General features: G+C 36.1%; 1 protein-coding gene across 2 annotated transcripts in view; it reads right to left on the reverse strand.

Moving 5' to 3' along the window:
• Positions 1–233: 233 nt before the first annotated feature.
• The window catches only part of LOC115422806 (SAM domain and HD domain 1), a 30,413-nt gene continuing 7,741 nt past the window's right edge, over positions 234–22,905 (reverse strand). The window contains exons 7-17 of one of the 2 annotated variants that reach the window (XR_003935877.1): positions 22,580–22,735; positions 21,475–21,575; positions 21,269–21,377; positions 20,655–20,746; positions 20,451–20,566; positions 20,043–20,182; positions 18,346–18,444; positions 18,110–18,214; positions 17,850–17,987; positions 14,993–15,255; positions 234–255 (exon numbers count right to left, since the gene is read on the reverse strand). Coding sequence is in view for 1 of the 2 variants with exons in the window: in XM_030139355.1 (XP_029995215.1) it covers positions 15,112–15,255; positions 17,850–17,987; positions 18,110–18,214; positions 18,346–18,444; positions 20,043–20,182; positions 20,451–20,566; positions 20,655–20,746; positions 21,269–21,377; positions 21,475–21,575; positions 22,580–22,735 (1,200 nt within the window). In the remaining variant the exon portion in view is untranslated. Of the gene's footprint in view, positions 256–12,752; positions 15,256–17,849; positions 17,988–18,109; positions 18,215–18,345; positions 18,445–20,042; positions 20,183–20,450; positions 20,567–20,654; positions 20,747–21,268; positions 21,378–21,474; positions 21,576–22,579; positions 22,736–22,905 lie in introns of those variants that run through there. The other variant, XM_030139355.1, reaches the window with a different exon arrangement.

Raw genomic sequence — 22,905 nt, forward strand, 5'->3', positions numbered from 1 at the left:
GAACAGTTTCTCAAAATTCATCAGCAAAGTCAGCGAGTATTTGATTTTTCTATTTGAAGCACATTTCAAGAAAAGACAAGACCACATGATCAACATACAGCATGGAGACATTTAAGACTCCGTGCTTGGAAAACAATAATTAATCACATCCAGACAGTTTTCACTGCCCTTCTCTGTCACACACACACACACACACACACACACCCACACACACACACACACACACACACACACACACACACACACACACACACACTCTTTCATGGTAACCAAATCTCCACTTGTGTCGAACTGCATGTGTCCCCTCCACTTTCACGTCATGATCTCTACAGAGCTCATCTTGCCATGTTTTCCTTGGCATAACAAGAGTCAGCCCAGGTTTGTCATGGCCACCAGACTCATGTTGCCTGAGAGGATAGCAGGTCTAACATTGCATGTCAGAACACATGGTCAGGCTGATGTGCGTGTTTGTGTGCCTAAGTGTGTGTGTGTGTGTGTGTGTGTGTGTGTAATCAGACCCCTTTGTGCAAGTAGGGACAGGTGTGTCACCACCTGACCACACCCCCAGGCCACACGGCACCTCCTGTCCCTAACACCTGTCCCACTCGTCTGTGCAGAGACCTGTATACCTCCTTCCCTCTCAGAAACACACACACACACGCACGCACACACGCACACGCACACGCACGCACGCACACACACACACATACACACACAGGCTGAGATTTGTGTGAGAGGAAGGCAGGTTGTTGGGCTGTGACGGAGTGAGGGGGCTCAGTTTGAGTCGAGTATCCATCCTTGAGTGTCCACACAGCTGTCCCTCTGAAATAAGAACTCAATCGAAGCCTTCAAGTCCCCTCTCTGTCCTACACTGTGGCGTTATCTCTGTCCACATGGCGACATCACTTGCTTCAGACCGTCTCTGGCAACAGATGGGAATGTATCAAAACATACCTTTCCTCTGTGTCCAATAACAAGAGCCTCTGTTGCACAACATGACTCTCATTTTTTTTAAATTTTATAATTATTATCAGGAGTTATAATAGATTTGAGATTACAACCTTTTACCATCATATACAGCATATATGATAGATTTTTAAAATTTTACTACCAGTTTAAAGAATATAGACACATTGCTTCCCATTGTACTTCTACGATGTCAGAATTATTATAGAAAGTTGAACAGTGGATTTGTTTGATTTGCTCGTCAATTTGCGAATAAAAAACTTGGGAGATAGAAAAGTTGACGTATTCATGAAATATAAATGCAAATAACTGCAGTGTAAACAGATTCTAAATAAATGTGAGGATTACAGACAATAGTCTCTTGAATTCATGACAGAAACAAACAGAGACATTATACAGATATTGGATGGAAAACCGTTTATGAAGCTTCTGGCTATGCTATTGTGTGAAATATTACTTTTGACAGGCAAATTGTTCATTTATTGGGTAGAGACAGCGCACATTAATGAACATCTGTATGGAACAGCAGATGTAAATGTATCAGATTATAGCAAAAATACTAATTTGCACCCGTAACCATTAAACCATAATGATGAACTGGCTCGTAGAATTTATTTTATTTTGCTGAATTTCTGAAATGTCAGCTATAAATTGCAATATACTTGGAAGGAAGTCCACCTGGTTCGCACATACAACCCACTTGTGTATATTTGTGGGAAAATAACAGTGAACACATTAGATAATACTGTAACTGTAAATCAAACATTTTGCTACAATTTCAGAAAGATTAAGAGGAATAGTAGGTGATTTTGTTTCACATATACAGCAAAAATGAAGAAACAAGGCTTACTTTGATTTCACATACAGTAGTTTTATAATACCTTTTCATTACAACGTGCTATTTATCATTGTTTTTCTTACTTCAGTTCTCTTTAATTAGCAGCCTCTGGACCAGATACAGCCCTTTTTTATTTTCTATGACCCACAAAAAGCTGTTTGCAAATGCCATTCATACAGTGAAACATGTCAGTCAAGAATTTAGGAGAGAGTTACGAGAACACTCATGTGTGTAACCTGGGCGATAGTTATCAACCACTATCAGCAAAATATTCTGGTGTAAAACCTCCTATTGGTACTGATTTATGTCTATCTAGTCACCTATATAGTATATGAACTAGGAAGTCTTGATGATATTATAACAGACTGACTAACTGTTTCATGGCTACTGTTTTATTATTCATTTAGATTCTACATTTGTGGATATGAACCTGTCAGAAAAACAGCTCACATCTGTTTGGTGTTATATATATGTTTTTGCTGTTTTGTATCACGGCAGTTTATACATGGATCACTGATCATACTCAAATTAAAGTGGAATATCAGCATAATTATTCCATTACTTGTACTCTGGGAGATCTCTGCACAAGAATATGCAGTACTTGAATATGTGTACAAATGGTACATAAACTTTATCTTATACATTAACATTATACTGAAAGTTCAGTTATTTTTATACTGTTTTATACTGTATTTAGCTCACTTTACTTATTTTATGCTTGCTCAGTATTTTGATTTCTTTTAAAAGCTAATGCAATCCCTCTCTCTTTTTATTCAGGGTGTGATGTCCACAGTTTTATCACTGCTGATACTAAAAAGGGCAGAACTGTAAAATAACAGGTTACAGCAACAACAGTTTTCCTTTAAAGATCTATGAGTTTGTGCAGGGGTCTGACACAATCTTCCACAAAATACAGATATAATATGAAAATTACTGTAAATCCTGTAAACAGTGTGCACATTTAACTTATGTACTGTACATGTCCAAGAGAAATTATAATAAGTGGTGGCTTTAATCTTTTCATGCATAGTGGTCACTACAGTGGACAGTTCTTCTACAGCTGTTCTCTTGTATATTCATGGATTTTGTTGTTTTAGTTCCATATCAGCCAACACAGTGGACACCTATGCATCATCCCATACATTGTAATTCATACCATTACTGTAACTTTGCTGTTTTTGATAAACCTGATCTGCACTAACATGTTTGAGTGTAAATCAATTGCTTGTTATTGTAAATAGACTGTAATTAAGCATTTTTCTTACACAAAAAGTTTGGGTTTTTTTTGCATATTATCTCCATAAAGTGAGTAATAACTAATATTACAGTATGTTAAAATGTGACAAAACATCAGATTAGCAGCATTAAAAAAACTGATTTCATAGTTTTCACACAGTGTATCAGTAAATACATGTTTCTTTGCTTCAAAAATTAAATTATGATGTCCTGCTGAGTGGATATTTTTGCAACTCCATGAAAAAAAGGTTCATAAAATTTTTTTCGATCGCATTGTCTTTTACAGGCCTGAAGAGGAATAAAAACACTCCAGAAAATTTACTTGATTAGGGTCAAAACACAGTATTCAAAATCTCTCTGAAGGGACATTTTAGAGACAATTTGACCCACATTTTTATTTTTAAATTCATTTTTGCTTCAGTTGGACCATAAGGGATTATCCAAAACAAGGAGCTACTTTATATTGAAATAAATGTTGGAATGGCAATCACTGAAAATTCCCTCTCTGACTGGACCCATTGAGGTTCTCATAATTCATGCATGAAAGGGTTAAATTGTATATCATACATTTGGCTTTTAGAGGGATTAGAATGAATACCGAGCAATTTAACCCATAAAGACCCAATGCTTCTTCTGTGGCAGTTCCCAAATGAAATTTTCTATCTATTTAATCATTCTTAATTGATTTATCATCATTTATTCCAATATGTTTTTTTCCAGTGAAAAACATGTGTTTTCCTGTATTTAATTTTCAGATCATGTAGATGTTCATAAAAGCTCAGATTAAAGTTGTGTTTTATTATATTAGAAACAAAAAAAAAGAGGAAAAAATGACTTTCAGCAAAATATATCATTACTTGAACATAAAACAAACGTCTCCATCCACTGTCATTGATCCAACCCCGTGGGTTTTACTGGTGAATCAAAGTTGTAGAAGATGACGGTGTTTCCTCGTTCACTACGGAGCCTCTGAACGTCCAAATGGGTCATATCTGATGACCATGAAAAGGTGACAAACTGCATTTTACACCAATTATTTACATGGATTGATAGGATTAATGGATCAACAGATCCAAGTTTAGCTCAGTAGATGGTTTTGGTCACCAGTGGTTGTTTGGGTCTTCATGGGTTAAACTTCATGCTCAAAATGTCATCGGTTCATTTAGCTGTTACCTGTAACAGAAAGTCAAAAGGATCTAAAACACACAGAACTTCTGCTGCAAAGTTTTACAACAACCTTTGCATTGCCTTTTTATTATTATAATGTGCTAGTTATCATTCATTTTTGATTTTGTTGTGTTCTTAACGAAATCCCCCTCCTCATTTTATTTAAGGCTGTGATGTCAAACCTTATCATTGCTGATAAGAGAAAGGGCCAGAACTACAAAATAACAGGTTACAACAACAGTTTTCCTTTAAGGATCTTTGTGTGTGTGTGAAAGAGGGAGAGAGAGTGGGTGAGAGAAAGGGAGGGAGAGGTCAGAGCAGCCTGAAGGCCATTGTAAATTCCTCGCTGGCTCAACCAAAGACATTCTTCTCTGCTGTTTTTCTTTCTAATCTCTATGCTCAGATTACCAGCTAGAGGGCCCGGCCAGATGAGAGGAGAACCCGGGGTGGCACAAATGCAAACACGTGTGCCCAAAACGCACACAAACACCGGCTTTATGGCATGAGACATCAAATAAAAACACAGGCAGCGTATGTAGAATAACCGGACGTAGCGGTGTATGAGACGTCAGATCCAGCTGTCATTGTATGTATTGACTGTTACTACATTTGTGAAATAATAAAAACACACTGAAGACATTACCTGAGAGCTTGTTTTGTAAGGCCCCCCCAAAAAAACAGCACCCTGTGGAGAATGCTGAGAGGATTCCCACATGACTGACCCCCGGTGCCACACAAACACACAAACAAACACACTGGAAACCACACACTTGGACCTTCACCATAAAGCCTTTCCAGATGTGCCCACACCAGTTTCATTTGAGGAAGTCCCATCCCACTGTGAAGATTTAACCTGAACCGAAAGATACTTAATTAAATATGCTGTTAAGATGTAAAATGGGAAAATGTTTTAATTTTAACTGGAAATCAGGAGTTAAAAACAGTCATACAACGTAAAATGTGCAATCAGAAGTCATGTTTAGATTTAACTTGATTTAACAGCGTAAAATTTGTGACGTCCAAAGGAAATAATTTCTGATGGAGAAGATTATAATGTCAAAACTGTTGAATAATCACCTGCTTATGATTACTTGGTGCAATCGAATGGGAAAAGGATAAATCTGGATGTAGATGTTTGTTGAACTGATTGAATTGGGTTCTACTATGAGATGCTTTCAAGGAACATTGTTGTATACTTTTATAATTTTTAAAACATTGGTGGAGTTGTATGGTTTTAACACTGAGTTTTAGTCTGTTTTTTATGTACAGTTGTGGAAAAAATTATTAGACCACCCCTAGTTTTCTTCAATTTCTTGTTCATTTTAACGCCTGGTACAACTAAAGGTACATTTATTTGAACAAATATAATGATAACAACAAAAATAGCTCATACGAGTTTAATTTCAGAGCTGATATCTAGCCATTTTCTATGTTTTCTTGATAATAACTAAAATTACTTCAGTTCTTACATCAGTAGCTATGGCATTGTACTGACAAAAACAGTGCTTTTAGGCATTCCATGTTTTCTTTTCTGTCTGTTTTAGTCACATGATACACACAGGAGTTAGTACTTGACTGATGACTTTTAATGGTCTAATAATTTTTTCTGCGACAGTATATTTTTAGTGTGGGTGTATGGCTGAAATCTCTATTTCCTGTAACTTCTGTTCCTAATGTCTTGGCCATGACACTCTTACTAAAGAGATTTTTTTTTTTATCTTGACAAGTTATTTTTGTCCCAGTTAAAGGTTAATAATAAAAAAAATATAGGGTATCAGCCAGTTTGTATGACATTTTAGGAACATTTTCAAGGCATCTTTGATCAAATGAAAGACCTTACATCCACAAAAATAACAGTAGAACAGGCCTCATAGTTATCGCCTTGAACCAGTATTAACCATGTTTCATTCCAGCACATGTTACATTTCCATTTATACATGACTAATGTTTCTGGTACTGTTGTTCAAGCTGCTAAAACTCATACCTGAACCCTCCACCCATGAATAATTATTGGTGGCTCCACTAGTTTGATCTGTTTTAATGCAAAAACTAATCAGTACAAACTGGATAAATTCTGTACAAAGATTTCCAAAGTAAATATAGAATTATCATTTATTGCATCTGTAGAATTTTCAAGACCTTTGAGTGACATATTTAAAGATTAATTATTGATTTTAAGTGTAATTAACGCCTTAATTTAGGGATGATCAAACGTAAAACTGTTTAAGGATCTGTGAACACCATGAAACACAACTCTTTTGCCTCATAATCAGAATAATTTACATTCAAACATGTATTAATGACTGGATATAATTAAAAGAAAGACCATATTCACATTTTTACTTCCACAGATACAGACTGTCAGTCCCAGTATACTGTATGACATTAGCCAACTAAAATTTAGCGTCACACCTTTTGCAAAGAAATATTTGGACAACTTGTGCATGTACAGTGAAGAAAATGTCAGCAATAAAAGTAAATAAAGGTCTGTTCAGTTTGTGATTATTTGTAGAAGGTGTTTTCTAATGCTGCACTTCATTTCTATCTAAAGAAACACTACTTTTAACATTTATTCAGGTAATTTTAAGATCATTTTCTGCTTTAACTTTTTTGCTGCCCTTACCTCTATCTCTTACCTTTTATAATATACAGATATCTGCTTTTTACTGCTGATGTTGTTCTTTCTTTTGCTGCTGTAACATGACTAATGTCCCTGATGCAGGACAAATAAAGTATTATCTTATTGCATCTTTTCTTATGTTAGTGTCAGTATGGAAAAAAACCACATATAATGAAGGCACAAATATACTATGAGTTAGTGGGAAATTAAAGGATGTTAATAACATTGATAGGAGTCTGTACATTTTTCCAGTGAAACTAAAATGTTGAAACTAATATTTCACCACTTGCCACCATGATGACTATACTTATATGCTGTCTTTTCACTGTTTTAATTAGTCTGTACTGCTCTTTGGTGAGTTTTTAGATTCAGATCTAGGGGTATGAAGGTAGATTTGTTTCTTTTTTTATTCAATTAAAAAAAAGGTGCTTTATCCCCCCAAAAATATTTTCAATAAAAAAACCTTTTCAATAAAAAAACAAAACAAACAAAAAAAAAACAAAAAACAAAAAACAAAAACAAAACATTTGAAACCCAAAAATTGCATTTGAACACTTTTTCTTTCATTGAAATTTTTTTTTTTTTGGGGTGAAAGCAACTTTTTTTTATTGAATAATAAAGAAACAAATCTACCTTCTTACAGGGGAAAACCCTTACCTCTATCTCTTACCTTTTATAATATACAGATATCTGCTTTTTACTGTTGATGCTGTTCTTTCTTTTGCTGCTGTAACATGACTAATGTCCCTGATGCAGGACTAAAAAAGGATCATCTTATCATATCTTTCCTTATGTTAGTATCAGTATGGAAAAAAACCACATATAATGAAGGCACAAATATCATACTATGAGTTAGTGGGAAATTAAAGGTTGTTAAAAACATCGATGGGAGTCTATGCATTTTTCCAGAGAAACTAAAATGTTGAAACTGTAATATTTCACTAGTTGCCACCATGACGACTATACTCATATGTTGTCTTTTCACTGTTTTGATTAGCCTGTACTGCACTTTGGTGAGTTTTTAGATTCAGATCCAGGGGTATGAAAGTAGATTTGTTTCTTTATTATTCAATAAAAAAAGGTGCTTTAACCCCCCCAAAAATATTTTCAATAAAAAAACATTTTGAATCAAAAAAAAAAAAAAAAAAAAAAAAAAGTATTTGAATGCAAAAAACCCATTTGAGACCCCAAAAAATTGCATTTGAATACTTTTTCTTTCACCGAAACTTTTTTTTTTTTTTTTTGGGTTAAAGCAACTTTTGTTTTTGGATTGAATAATAAAGAAGCAAATCTACCTTCATACAGGGGACAGCAGAATGGGCAAGATGTAGAAAAAATATTAATACTGATGACACATTTGTTCAACTGCTTTCAAACAGGTTTTCCTTATGTTGTAAAATAACCTCCTCCGGCCCCCTCGTGGATCCAGATTCAGATCTCAAACAGCTGGGTAAATCCTGACCCATGGTTACAACCAGGAGGCCGAGGGCTTAGTGTTGGCCCAGTAAAGATGTTCCACTGGGAGACAGAGACCACCAGTCACCTCTGGGACCATCACTCAGGCTGGAATCAAATCACTGTCCATCACAGGGGAAGACCTGAGTGAGTGATATTTAGTTTTAACTTTTTTTTTTTTTACTCATTTGTTGCTTCCTTTCTGCTCCCTCACCCTTATTTTTTTGGGCCAAAGTAGCAGCACTACCTCCCAATCAAACCAGGAGTAACACCTTAAATTAAGGGAAAGCAGGACCTGACCAGGGGGTGACAATGGGGAGGGGGCAAAGCAGATAAAGCACATAGGCTGCTAGTTAATTACTGACACCACCGTCTTGGCAGCGCTCAGCCTTTTAGCTAAGCTGCTCAGTTGAACCTCCCACAGCATGGGTCCTCACACTTCAACAGGTGTGGGAAGAAGAAAGAGGGAAAGGCAGTGAATGATGAAAAGAAAAGGGTAAAAAAAAAAAAAGAGCGTGAGCACCTGTTTTGGACTCCCATGCCTTCGCGTTGCGGGCTGGGGCTTGCACTGCTCCACCCAAAACAACACATTCATGTCTAAATGCCTGCTTAGCTATGTGAAGGAGTGCTCGGGTCAATTTTCAGGGGTTGGAGATAAACAGAAACAGGGAAAAAGTCAAGAAGGGCTAGTAATTATGGGTAGTGATTATTGATGGTTGGGGCAGTAAATCAAAACTGCTGCAGGGCCAAAAAGATATGATTTTTTTTCTTAAAAGTGTAAGCACAAACAGAGAGGATGTCTATATAGGAAGTAAATAAACTGAATAACAGTCATAGAATCATTTAGTGTCATTTCTATTTTAACCTAAGATGATAAAATGAAACTTTATTGATCCCACAAAACCAAAAAATAAATAAAAAGTCACTGGTTAAAGCAGCAACAGGATACAGTGTAACAAAATGTGCATATATAACACCACTGCAAAAAACAGACAATACAAAAAATAATAATAGTGATGAAACTCTATATGTTATATACAGGACATGTTTAAGAAGGAGACTTGCAAAACCTCTGAAAAATTCTGACCATTTGAAGGTTTACAGCAACTGGGAAATGCTAAAATGTTCCACTGCAGGTGTATCTGTAAAAGGGTTGCAACAATGACATTTTTCAGATTATGACCAGAAATCTAAATAAAACCCCCAGTATATTGTATTATTATCAGCTACACCCACCATTAACAGAAGCAAAACAGAAATTTTTGGTTGAATAAATGCAAATTCCAACCTAAAACCATGTGTAAAAGCTGTTCATCTGCCTTTTGAGAAAGAAAAATGAGGAAGATGTGACATGATGCCAGTTGTAGCCTTAAAGTGTGAAAATATGAAGAAAAAAGAGGAGTCTGTGAGTTTAACCCATAAACACCAAGTGTTACTTTTGTGACAGTTCCCAAATGAATTCCTCTCTATATTTAACCTTCCTTAAGTGATTTACCACCATTTATTGTAATATTATCTTATGTAATCTGTGTTTTTTCAGTGAAAATCAAGTATTTTCCCATATTTAATTCACTGATCTTGTAGATGCTTATAAAAGCTTAGGTTAAAGTTGAGGGTTATTATATCAGATATGGAGAAAACAGAAAAAAAGTGACTTTTTCAGCAAAACTATCATTAACTGAACGTAAACCAAGCATCTCCATCCACTGTCACTGATCAAACTCTATAGGTTTTACTGGTGAATCAATGTTGTAGAACACAGGTGTCAAACATGGGGCCCAGGGGCCAAAACTGGCCCGCCAAAGGTTCCAATCTGGCCTGTGAGATGAATTTACAAAATGCAAAAATTACCCTGAAGATATTAACAGTCAAGGGCATCAAACTCAAAAATAATAGCATAATAACCTAGAAATAATGACTCCAAATTTTCTTCTTGGTTTAATGTGAGAAAAATAATATATTATGCCTTTAAATAATGGCAACACCAATTTTTTTTCTCTTTGATTCATTGCAAAGAACAGATATCCTTTAATAATAAAATGTCAATTACCTGAACAAATGTGAACAACCTGGAATGTCTAAAGAAAAATAAGTGCAATTTTGTGCCTTGGTAGATCTGATCTGTAATGCACATGTATAAATCATAAGTTGAGGCATAATATTGATTGATAAAATTGTACTTTTCTTCAGAAATGTCAGTTTTTTCCAGTTATTCACATCTTTTTTTGTTTTGGATACAAATAGTTTCATCATTTAATGTTATTTTTTGCACTGAAAAGTTGGAGTTGTCATTATTTATAGGCTATTATGCTATTATTTTACTGGTACGGCCCACTGGAGATCAAATTGGGCTGAATATGGTCCCTGAAAGAAAATGAGTTTGGCACCCCTGTTGTAGAAGATAACAGTGTTTCCACGTTCACTACGGAGCCTCTGAACATCCAATCTGATGACCATGAAAAGATGACAAAGTGCATTTTACACCAATTATTTACATGGATTGATAGGATTAGTGGCTCAGCAGGTATTAAACAGTTACATTTGGTCATAGATGGATGTTTGGGTCTTAATGGGTGAAGTTGCTGTAAGGAGCAGGTGCTGTGTTAAGTATTTCAGAGTTATTCTAACATTATTCTCCACACCCAAACATACACAGCCTGGTCATCTGATCCGACCGCCACAAAAAGCGTATCACAGGTCCGCACCTCTCCGACTCAAACCTAGCGGCGTACACACATACGACAGCGTGCCTACAGAGCTCACTGAGGCTCATTAACCTCCTGGTAGGAGGAGTGGGGGTCAGGGGCATCAAAGTGGCAGGATCACTGCAGACTCACCCAGCAATCCTACCATGGGGGTCTGGAGCCACAGCGTCTCACCCCCTAATGAGAGGCCATGACATGCACACATCCACACACAGTTTGACCCCTCAGGACCAGCTGGAAAAGAGAGTCAGACATGCCTTTCCCCACCCTCCTCCCCCCCTTCACCTCTCCCATTCCTCTCCTAAACTCCACACATTCCAGCCAGCGACCAGTGACCGGGATAGCTCACAGTCATCACCGGCTTCGTTTTGTCTCCTCCAAAATATACCTTAATCCAGAGGGGTGGACGGAGACCGGAGAGGGAGAGAAGAACGTCCAAAAACTCCCTGTGGAAATAACAAATCACACTGAAACGTGCCACTTGATGGATAAACTATGGAAAAATACAGGTAGAATGAGTCTCTATTCATTTGATAGCAGAAAACAAAGGCAGGGAAAGGGAATGATAAGCTGCAAAGGTCATGGAGACTGGAAATCCAACTGGGGACGTGGTGGTTCACAGTCAACACCTTCATCCACTCAATGAGAAATATATAAATAAAAAGACGGAACACTTACAGCTTTATTAGACTTATAATGACAGATAATCTGGAATGATTTGCGGTCACAAATGTCACTTGAGTCTCTATTTCAAGCTTTAATCCACTTGTTTTACATTTTATCAGTAATGTTTAAGTTTTACACTGGTTTTGATACTACAGGGGGTCCCATAAGTCTCCATACATAGGAAAAATAAACGTTTCTTGACATAAACCATTTTTATTTATATAATATACTCTATTTGACTGCCATTTTGTCAGGAACACATTTCAATGCGTGTCCTCCACTGCTGAACAACTATAAAGAAGAAATATAAAGAAATACATGTTAGAACCATATGTATTATGTGTCCTATGTATGGAGACTTATGAGACACCCTGTACATATAAACATAAATATAGGTGAAATATATCATTATTATAATAACATCAATATTAGACTTGAGTTTTGTAATGCATAATGCTTGTACTTCTTTGCTTTGTGCTTGTCAACAAATGTAATCTGCTACTTTTCCTATTTTTTTAGAGTTGCATTTAACCATTTTATACATTTTTTGTCGGTGTTGTTTTGATCCTGTCCTGTAAAAGCACTTGGAGCTGCATTTTATATGAAATAAGCTTCGTAAATAAGAAACACTGAAGCTGAGGTTGAAGTTGAAGTTTTCCATTGACAGTGTTTTTGTGACTGATTTTAATTTTAAGTGTGTTTTGGATTTGATGACAAGTGCAAAACTGAGCCATATTGGCAGAAAATACAGCAATGAGGGTGAAGTTAACATTTGTGAATAACCTGGACAGCTGGATTAGCAGATATTGTAAATGACAGGATGGATGAAGAGGGAAAAAAACGAAACACAAACACACCTATGTGTCAATCAGCACAACTGATGGAAGTGGCAAACACACACTCTGAGGCATGTGGGAGGGGGATGGTGTGAGTCAGGAGAGAGAAAGCAAAGGAGTGAGTGAGTGGGTTGGAGGGGTAGTGGTTGTGGGGGGGTTTGGAATCACTTTTTGCCAGAAAGGCAAGTGCAGCGGCAGCAGGGTGAAGGAGGGGTGCAGGGTCGAGGGAAGAGGCACCTTGCAACAGCTGGTCTCAATTATCCGTGGAGGGGCTGCTGAGTGTACAGGAGCATGTGTGTGTGTATGTGTGTGTGTGTGTGTGTGTAAGGTTGAGGCATCGCAGGGGGAGGGCTGAGACCACTGGCGCCAGGAGGGGAGCAACAGGTCAGGGAGGATGAAGATTATAAAAATACTAGCAGGCAGTTGGCCTTGGTCCTGCTGGTGCACAGTGTGAGTGTGTGTGGTGGATATTCCTCGCCTGCCACAGGGAATGAGTGCCACAGGATGTGGAAGAGTGTGTGTGTGTGTGTCCACAGAACATCAGGGCTGTGTTTGCATACATCCTGTAACTCAACCTTCCTGGTTAAATAACGAGGGCTCATCCTATGGTTTTATCACTCAGAGGTGAATAAAATAAATGAGCAGAAAATGGTTGGATTTTATTTTGAAAAGTTATTGACTGGAGTGTACTATTAGAAAAATGACCTTGATTTCTATTCACTTTAACTCAATTTACTCAATGAATAAAAATAAATTGAGTGATAAGTGAAATGAACACTGGTTCAATGTTTCAAAATTGCATCAAAAAAAGGAACAAATTAAAGATTCTTTTTTTAAACCTCTCATGCACAGTGTTACTGAAGGTTCAGTTAAAACTATGTGTGCATTAATTACTCCAAAGTACAAAACCAAATTTACTACGTGGATTGCCTAATATGTTTTTCTACATTATCAGATAATTTGTACCATCTATGTGTAACATCCACTAGTTATACTTTAGGTTAACTTTTCCTAAATAAAATGCAGTTAGCTTGTTATCTTTATGGAGAGAGGATTTTAGACACAATGCCAAAAATATATTTATTATCATTAAAGTTGTCTTGAAGAAAACAGTTGACTGCAATATATGCATCTCACACAAAATGATCACATTGGACATGTCATTTGTTTGGGAGTGATGATTCCACTTAGTTTGATAATAATTACATGACAGAGTTAACATGTACTATTTCAGTTTGTCTAAAACTGATCTGGACTATGCTACTTTTGTTGAACTGTGTATTACCACTATATAGTGTCAAACTTTGTCCAAATTCAGAGAAATCCACTGTTTTATTCAGTGTAATGGGCATTTATATAAATTCAGCAGTATTTACCAGTCACTTCATTACTTAATGTTTATAAAAGATGAAAAATATTACCTTATCTGTAGATTGAGTCATGTCTGATGGATGTTCATCAGAATAAGTCTTGAAAACAACTCCCATAATTCCCTGCACACATAACTGACTACTACTACTACTACTACTACTACTACTACTACTACTACTACATATTTTATTACTGTTTTGATTAAGAGAATAAAAGATTTCGGTTATTGGGATAAGAGTAATACACTTTGACTTTTGGATAAATTAACTATTATTGAGATGAACACTGATAACAGAGGATCGTGTCCTATAATTGAATAAAAGTTGAAATACACTGCTTTTATATGATCAAACAACCTGCTGTGTGAAGAGGTTAAAATTGTTCCAGTCAGCCTGGTGTATGACGCCCCCTACTGTTGACAGCTTTAATTACAACACAAACACATTTGGGGAGAAGAGTTTATATGTCAAAATATCTGCGGTACAAAGTGTGTTTTCACCAATCTCAAAGATACTTTAAATATTCTTTCAAAAAATATATATGTTTTTAAACACAACTAGAAAAAACTAAACCCAGCAGTGAGCAGTGGCAACGAGGCAGGTTTGATGACTGTTACCGTTTATAAGAGGAAAATATTATCAATGAAAAACAAAATATTCCTTAAGCACCTTGAGGTAAGGATGACAAAGGAACAAGCCTGTTTGGTTATTTTAGTCTAAAGAATAAATAAAATATACCTCAAATACCAAAAAGATCTTTTGATCAAAAATAAAATCAAATCAAATTTACAAAGAATTTTCAGGTCAGAAGACAATACCTGAGCTGTGTTTGTTTGTTCACCGAGTAACTTTTCTTGCAAATGCAATTGTCATAATACTTATTTTAAGAGATGAACTGACCGAATAATCATAACTTCTTTGTTGCATTGATAAACATGACAGCAGTAATAGATCATGTAAAAAGCTATGATTTAACTTAAAATAAAATAACACAGAAAGCAGTAAAGCTTATTTTACAATAATATTTTAAAATATTTCACTTAGAGTGAAGATGTGTATCACAACAAACGGGGCTCTATCTTTAAATAAAAACAAACAAACAAACAAACCCTGAGGACAGGCCCTGAATATACAATAATATCTCCTCTTTGTAAACCCTCAAATAATTTCTTTTTGGTGTAAAAACGGTATAAAAATATTTTCCCTCAACACCGTCTCTGCTGCTGCTGTGTAACAAGGCTCCTTTGTCTTTTTACTTAAAGAGCTGATGTCTGACTTTCTCTTGTCCATTGACCGTGGGACAGTTTACTGGCCTGGAGCTGCCGCCTTCACCATCGTTGGTGTTTGACCAACTGGCTTTCAGAGGAGTGAGCTCCGGTGCAATTATATCTCCATCCTGTGTGTGAATAGAGAGAATCAGCATTAACACATACATTTACATCAACATGTACTTAGACATAAAGAACCACACAGACACAATACAAAAAAAACTAATTATTCAACAAACCTACAAACCTAATAAACACACACACAAAAACAAAACAAAACAAAAAACAAAACACAACAACAAAAAACAACAACAAAATAAATAATATCATCAATTCCTGTTTACAATGCTCAGGGCTGATTAAGAGTTACTATAATGTATACTAACAACAAATTTCTCCATCAAGAGGACATAGAAGACAGCAGGACACTCTTGTTGACAATAGGCAACCTTTACTATCTAAAGAGCCATTTTTGGGCAGAAATAATGAGAAAAAAATGTTTAAAGCCAAAAAATCCTTACTATGTTTTACCTTAAAATGGTGAGTTGGTAAAGATTAAATCAAAGTTTTGGTGCATGTACAGAACTACACTAAAGAAAACGGTGATATTTGTCATTATTGTGTTGTACAGCAAAAAGTGACTTGTATGTGAAGGCTTTCTTTGCAATGAGTCAACAGATGAATACCTTCAGTGTCATAAAATAAAAAGTACTCTATGTTCACTATTACTAGTACTTCTGTTTTTGCATTTACTTGGAGTGTATTCTACATTTTTACAATTGCATAACATCAGAATGACTTAATGGTTGGTCCTAGTCCATTCCTCACTTTCTCTCCATTAAACTTTGACCTGCGTACAACATTAGCAGTAGTACTTTACATGTGAGAAAAACTTAAAAACAAACAAACAAACAAAAAAAGAGGGGAAGTGACTAGAGTTCTGGCATTGCCTGAATTAATAATGACCATCTTCTGACAAAAAAGTCTGTTTTCGCTGTTAATAATTCACCATTAAAGCAGGTCACAGTGACTCTGGCACTAGTGATGTACAATGTCCATAATCTGCTGCTTTTCCAAATAAACCCTCATGTTAGAGGACATAACCTTACATGTTACAGGCTGAATGATGTGATTCTTTTGTTATATACAGTGGTGGAAAAAAAGTTTTAGGACACCCCATGCATTTATGATTTACTGCATTACTAATCACTCTTAAATCATTGAACTCTGCCAGATATTGAGCCATTGTTGAAACGCATATGTTCCCTTCTACACATGAACAAAATGTAAACACACACAGGGCATAACATGTTGAAATGGACAAGAAGTTAGTTTTGTTATGTTTTTTTTGTAAACAACAAATAAAAAAATAATTTGCATTTGTTTGTGTCTGTCCAATGCACCTTTTGAAACACAAATGATATTTACTTTTTCTCGCTACTGTATATGAATGGATGAATTTTTATTGTTGTGTCTTGCATAAGAATATGCCCAGCCCTTACATAGGCTTATACGACACCAAAAATATAAACCAAAGACCAAATGTCACACAATAGGCACAATAAATATAAACAAGACAATGTACTGACCCATTTAAACAAACACATCTGCCACTGTTTTATCTGTATATTAACCATTAGTAATAAAAATGACTAATAACAGATATTTGGAACAAACTACAAACTCCTGTTCAGCATTTCGGATTAAATTAAATTGGAAATTTCTCCCTTGAATTTTATAAAATAAAAATAATAATAGTTAAACTTAATTTTGTGGTGAAATGTGTGTCTCAGTTAGTAATCAGCATCAAGCAGCACCAGACCAGCTACCTCAGAGAAAAAGTAGCCAACTTGTTAAAAGTATACAGTCGTGGAAAAAATTATTAGACCACCCTTGTTTTCTTCAATTTCTTGTTCATTTTAATGTCTGGTACAACTAAAGGTACATTTGTTTGGACAAATATAATGATAACAACAAAAATAGCTCATAAGAGTTTAATTTCAGAGCTGATATCTAACCATTTTCCATGGTTTTCTTGATAATAACCAAAATCACTTCAGTTCTTAAATCAATAGCTATGGCATTGTACTGCCAAAAACAGTGCTTTTAGGCATTCCATGTCTTCTTTTCCGTCTGTTTTAGTCACATGATACACACAGGAGTTAGTACTTGATTGCATAACCATTGTTTTTGATGACTTTTGATGGTCTAATAATTTTTTCCATGACAGGTATATCATATCATAAAACAATAAATTGGAAAAATGCTGAATTATCTCGTCAGATAAGTAGTAAGCCCCTCTTAAAAGTTTAATTCATGTGGCCACTGTCTTACTGTTTCCAACCACAGGAAGGCGCTGTTGTTTCACCAGAACCCAAAACATTCAACTGTTACTTTGCTTCAGTTGCTCTTCTTCTTTCCACTTTCTTCCCTTCTGATCCTCTCATTTTGTAAACAAACTTACTCTAAAGTCTTCTGTGAGCAGTTCTGTAACCTTTTCTTTGTTTTCCATGTTTGTCCTGGATATAAATGCTCCCAAAATGCATCTTTCTTTGCACTTATCTATTCGTCTGCATTTATCGCTCTGCTTTAAGGGAAAAAGGACCAGAAAGTCTACGCAGCATTGTGCAACCAGCATTAACATTGCATAACACTCTATTGCACTATAGCTACTTGTAAACCCAACAGTTCTTTCTTTGACATTTCAGTATCTTAATGTTACCTGAGGCTTTGAGAAGTTCTTGTCCATGCACCACTGGACAAAATGCTTCTTTGCAGCCTCCAGACTCTTTTCATCAGTCTTCTTAGAGTAAACTCTGATCAACTGTTCTGCAAACTGCTCTGGAAGAAGTTTGGACACCTGAAAAAAACAAGATCTGTGTTATGTTTATTTTAAAACATCATCTTGAAATGATGTTGTAGCAAAAGAATACAGATATTTCAATGTGACTGTAGCTCATGCAAAGAAGCACCATCTCTGACCTGGTTTTTGCGAATCTGGATGGCTTTGTTGGGGTCCTTCTTGCAATAGAAGCGCACGTTATTGATGGGGTCCTTGTCCTTCATCCCATAGTCCATAGTAATAACCTAAAAGAAAGCAGAGGTGTTACGGGCTGCAAAATGAAAGCATCAGTTTACACAAATAAAGAGCATAAACATGGGTAGTAATCTTTTGTAGCTACAGAGCAAATTAAAAGAACGCAGAACGAGATACTCACGCTAACTACAAAGTCCTCTGGCTGCAGGTCGACTTCTTCTTGAGAACCACTTTGAGGGATGGACTTAGCCAAATCAGCTTCCCAGCTAAGAATTAGTTCCTAAAGAGGGAGAAAGACCACAGTAGAAGGATTAAGAGGTTAAAGAAATGTTACTTATATCTGGCCCGCATACATGAAGTAAAACTTGGCATTACTGTTGAAAACATAGAGTGAATTTCAGGAATGAGAGGAGATGCGGTGGAAAAAAAAAAGAAATATAATGGTTCAAACATAAAAAAGTCCAGCATTTCAGTAAAACACATTTTACTATATTAATATTAAAGCAGTAACCTTCACTAAAGTGACTTCAGACTAATTCACTATCACCTGACGTACTGAAACCAGTTGTTTTCTGCAGAGCGTGAATGATACGATAAACTGTTACACCAAAGATATTTAGACTAACGATAAAAGATTCTAATCTCGCCTGTTTCTGTGTTGATAATGTAATGTTACGCAACTGTAAGTTGTCACTTCCCTGATGTCACCATACGCTCTCTTAATGTTTTCAACAGTCTTGTGGTTTAGCAGACTGAATTTCTTAGCTGTGATGTGAGAGATAAGTAACATGTTCATCATGCGCAGATATTCTTAATGTTGGTTTTGACAACATAAATAAAAGGCATAAAAAGGCATATGGGAAAATGGACCATGTCCTCAAAAGGGGGGAACGAATACATAATTAAAGGATGCTACTGTTTTTGGACTTAGTACTTTGCTAATTCCCCTCAAGAAAACAATAAATAATCAACACTTCCATTCTTACCCTTACTCCCACCAGGTTTGTAGAAATATATAAAAATCTGAAATGGTGTAAATAAATCCTGTGTGTTGTAACATCTCAAAACTGTCACTTGTCTAACAAAATAATCATTAGATCTTGAGATCAGGTGACTGTATAATCTACATATAGGGTTCCTACACATTTCTACAAGTTAAATTTAAGAGTCCTTTTTAAGACTACTTAGAACAGAATTTAATGCCCATTTCACGGCCATACTGACAAAAATTCACGACTGCTAGAATTTAGGAAAACCTGCGTCAAAGAGTGGAGAATGACCTTTCCTCCAACCAGGCATTTCTAAATTTGCACTTCCTCATGTTTACTTTTCACTTGAGAGCCGTCCCTTAAAGCTCCCGATCAGCTTTCTCAGGTGATGCAATGTGACTAATGGCTGCACGTGTGTTGGGCTGAATGTTGTGTGATCATTTCATCCTAGCAGCTGCAAGTTAGTGATAATTGGTTCCAAGTTTCAATATAAATGGTCTGGTTTAAACGAGGGGAACTGAGTCGACTAACGTTGCTTTCTTTGCAGCTTGGACATTTAACAGACACATTTAAACACATTTATGACAGTTTAAGACATATCACACCAAATTTAATACCTTTTTAAGGTATTAAATGCAGATTTGTAAATTCAAGACTTTTAAGACTTTTTAAGACCCCACAGGAACCCTGTATATAATCAGTATAATCTTTCACAAAATAGTTGTTTATTCACGGAACTGAGTCATTCCTCCCGTAAGACTCCACACATAGAGTCTTATGTGTGTAGCTTCTGGTCCCTCCTTGACAACCCCAAGGCCATTACATGTTTACACCTAAAATCTTGGTGGTAAATATCTTTAATTAGTACACTAGAGACACAAGCACACACCTGGGTGACATCAATGGGTTTATCCGGCTGAGTTTGGCCCAGACACTTATAGAGACGTCGACAGACAATGTTGTGTAGAATCTGCCTTGCTTCAGCCAGTTCCGGAGAGGATGAGTTGAGGATTTGTTCAAACACATTATCTACAACACAGAGAAAATGTCAGGTCAGATAATGATGCTTTTATGCTAGTAGAAAGATCATGAGGATGAAATATGAAGCTACAGAGTACAAACAAAATAGATAAGAAAGAACAGGTAGTGATGCTTCTTAAAACAATCCCACAACAGTGACTTTGAACATTCCAGTGAGTTTTTAACAAGGTACATACGGTGCATTTTCACTATCTTCTTCCCATGTGTTAATGTTCTATAAACAGAAGTTTACATACACACAGTGGTGTCTACAGACCTGTCAGCTTGGTGTAGGCGGCCATGTCATCGATGGCTGTGGACAGAGTGCACATCCTCCCTTCTGAACCTTCAATCTGGATGTGTTCATCTGCTTTTAAAAAGGCCTCTGTGATCCTGGACAATTAAATAAATTATTAAAGATGACGAAACAAATACAAAAACCTATGCTCAACAGATTACAGATAAAAACTGGTTTACTCACATGGTTTCTATGATGTTACCAACTTTGTGCTGGTAAGCTCTTCTGTGGAGACAGTTCCTGGTATGGAACATGTCATATAAGTTGCCCACCTCCTGTTAATACAGAGTCAGTTTGGTCACAATAAATTAAGAACAAGGTTCCTACAGGTTTCTACAAGTTAAATTCTAGACTTTTTAAGGCCTTTTTCCGATTACTTAGAACAGAACTGAATGCCCATTTCACAGCCATAGTGGCAAAAATTTGTGACTCCCACAATTTAGGAAAATGTATTTATTTATTCCAATGTCTTGTATCCCACTATTCTGAGTCGTTTCTCACAGTCTCAAAGTTGGCGATAATTGGTTCCTAATTTCAGTATAAATTGTGGGGTTTGAACAGGTGGAACTTTGTAGACAAACATTAGTTTCTTAGCAGCTTGGACATTTAACAGACACATTTAAACTCAGCGAGCAACATAACTTAAGAACTACCATATCAAATTTAATACCTTTTAAAGACTTTCTAAGGTATTAAGTACAGATTTGTAAATTCAAGACTTTTAAGACCCCGCACGAACCCAGTAAGTAGAATGGCATTTTAATGAAACTGGAAAGAAGAAGCAGTAAGAGGGGCACCTTGTCTCTAGTGCAGATGTTTTTTTGCCCGTCCACTTCACAAACCCTGGCGAACTTGAGGAAGCGACGATAGTCAAAGTTGTTTTGGATGCCGAGTTGGGAACAATCCCTGAGATGAGGCAGAGTCATGAAACAGTTCAGCTGAACTCATCGAAATATATTAACACAAACACAACACAACATATATGTCCGGGAAGTGAACGAACCTGGCAAAGTAGTCCCACTTGTCCACGTCGATGCCATTTCTTTTGTTGGCTACAATTTCATAGAGGAAGGACTTGTCCTCTGTTCGACCTTTGTACTGCCACTGGACAGAACAACACATTAATGGCATCACAATCAATCAAAGCAAACTGTTTTCATAAAGCATGTCTAAGCATACAATGAGTACCACTCCAGTCTTTGGAGCACATTGTTTGTTTGTTTTTGTTTTTTAAATCACACAGGAGGAAATGCAGGAAAAGCTCAAAGAAAACAACCAAAGCATGCCAATGAACAAACAATATAGCAATTATATGGCGGTAAGTCAATACAAAAAAGTCACATATACACATTATTAAAATAACATTTTAGCATTAGCAGAGAGTACAGTATCTATATACAGCATAGATTAAAGTATTCACGTAAATGTTTTGATTTTAGGTTTGTTTCTTCAGGTTTGTAGTTACAACACTAAAAAAAAAATCTGTTTTAAAGTAATTTCTTTCTCTAAAAAGAAAAAATAAACTTGTAGAGGAACAAATCCCAGTTTCCTTATTTTAGTGACATCACATAGAATGTGTTTTTAGTGCTTGTAATAAGCTGAACTTCGTAAAAATTGGTCATTTTATATTGTTAGCTGAGGTGAGAAATGTAGACAAGCTGAATTTGCACACCACCACCACACTTGTCAGATTTTTTGTTTAAATAAAAAGAATTTGGTAATAATTGTGAATATTTGGATTCTTTTGAGTAGTGCAGTTTGTGCAGTGAAATTGTAGAGCAAAATGGTATAAAAATAACTTTGTTCAAATAACAGTCATCCAGATGAACAAATTAAATCAATGTTGTAAAGATTTGTTTAGTTTATTCTAGTGTTTTTACTGCTATTTTTCTATATTTTATTTCTATTTCTATTTTAAGAATAGACTTCATTCCTTGCCTATTTCATCATATTCTAGTTCATCTACTTTCTGTGTTGTTGGTAAATGCTACTTAAGTGCACAAACAAACCTGAAGATTCTAAATGATGGGATGGGACAAATATGGATTATAAAAGTTGCTTGATATTGGCTGATGTAGCAGAGATGACATTTTTGGACTGATCTGTACCGTCTGACTTTTAGCAGTAGTGTTCAGAGGTCCAGCAATCTGTTCTTTAATGAAGTCCAGGTCCTGCGGCAGCACCAGGCCATGCTGCTCCATAATTGGCTTCAGGTTGTTATCCTCCACCAGATAGTCAAACATAGCAAGGGAGGCGACCTCATGCTGTAACAGTACACACCATGAATATATTAAAACGCTCACACACTTTGATAATGAAAACACAGTGACTCATTACTCAAACAGAAAGTTCTTATCACCAGGATATAAACTTAAATATGTGTTCTACTGCTCACGTTTGCCAGACAGCAGGTCTGTGGTCAGAACTTACATAA

The sequence above is a fragment of the Sphaeramia orbicularis genome, chromosome 7 (assembly GCF_902148855.1).
Source record: "Sphaeramia orbicularis chromosome 7, fSphaOr1.1, whole genome shotgun sequence".
Lineage (NCBI taxonomy): Eukaryota > Metazoa > Chordata > Actinopteri > Kurtiformes > Apogonidae > Sphaeramia > Sphaeramia orbicularis.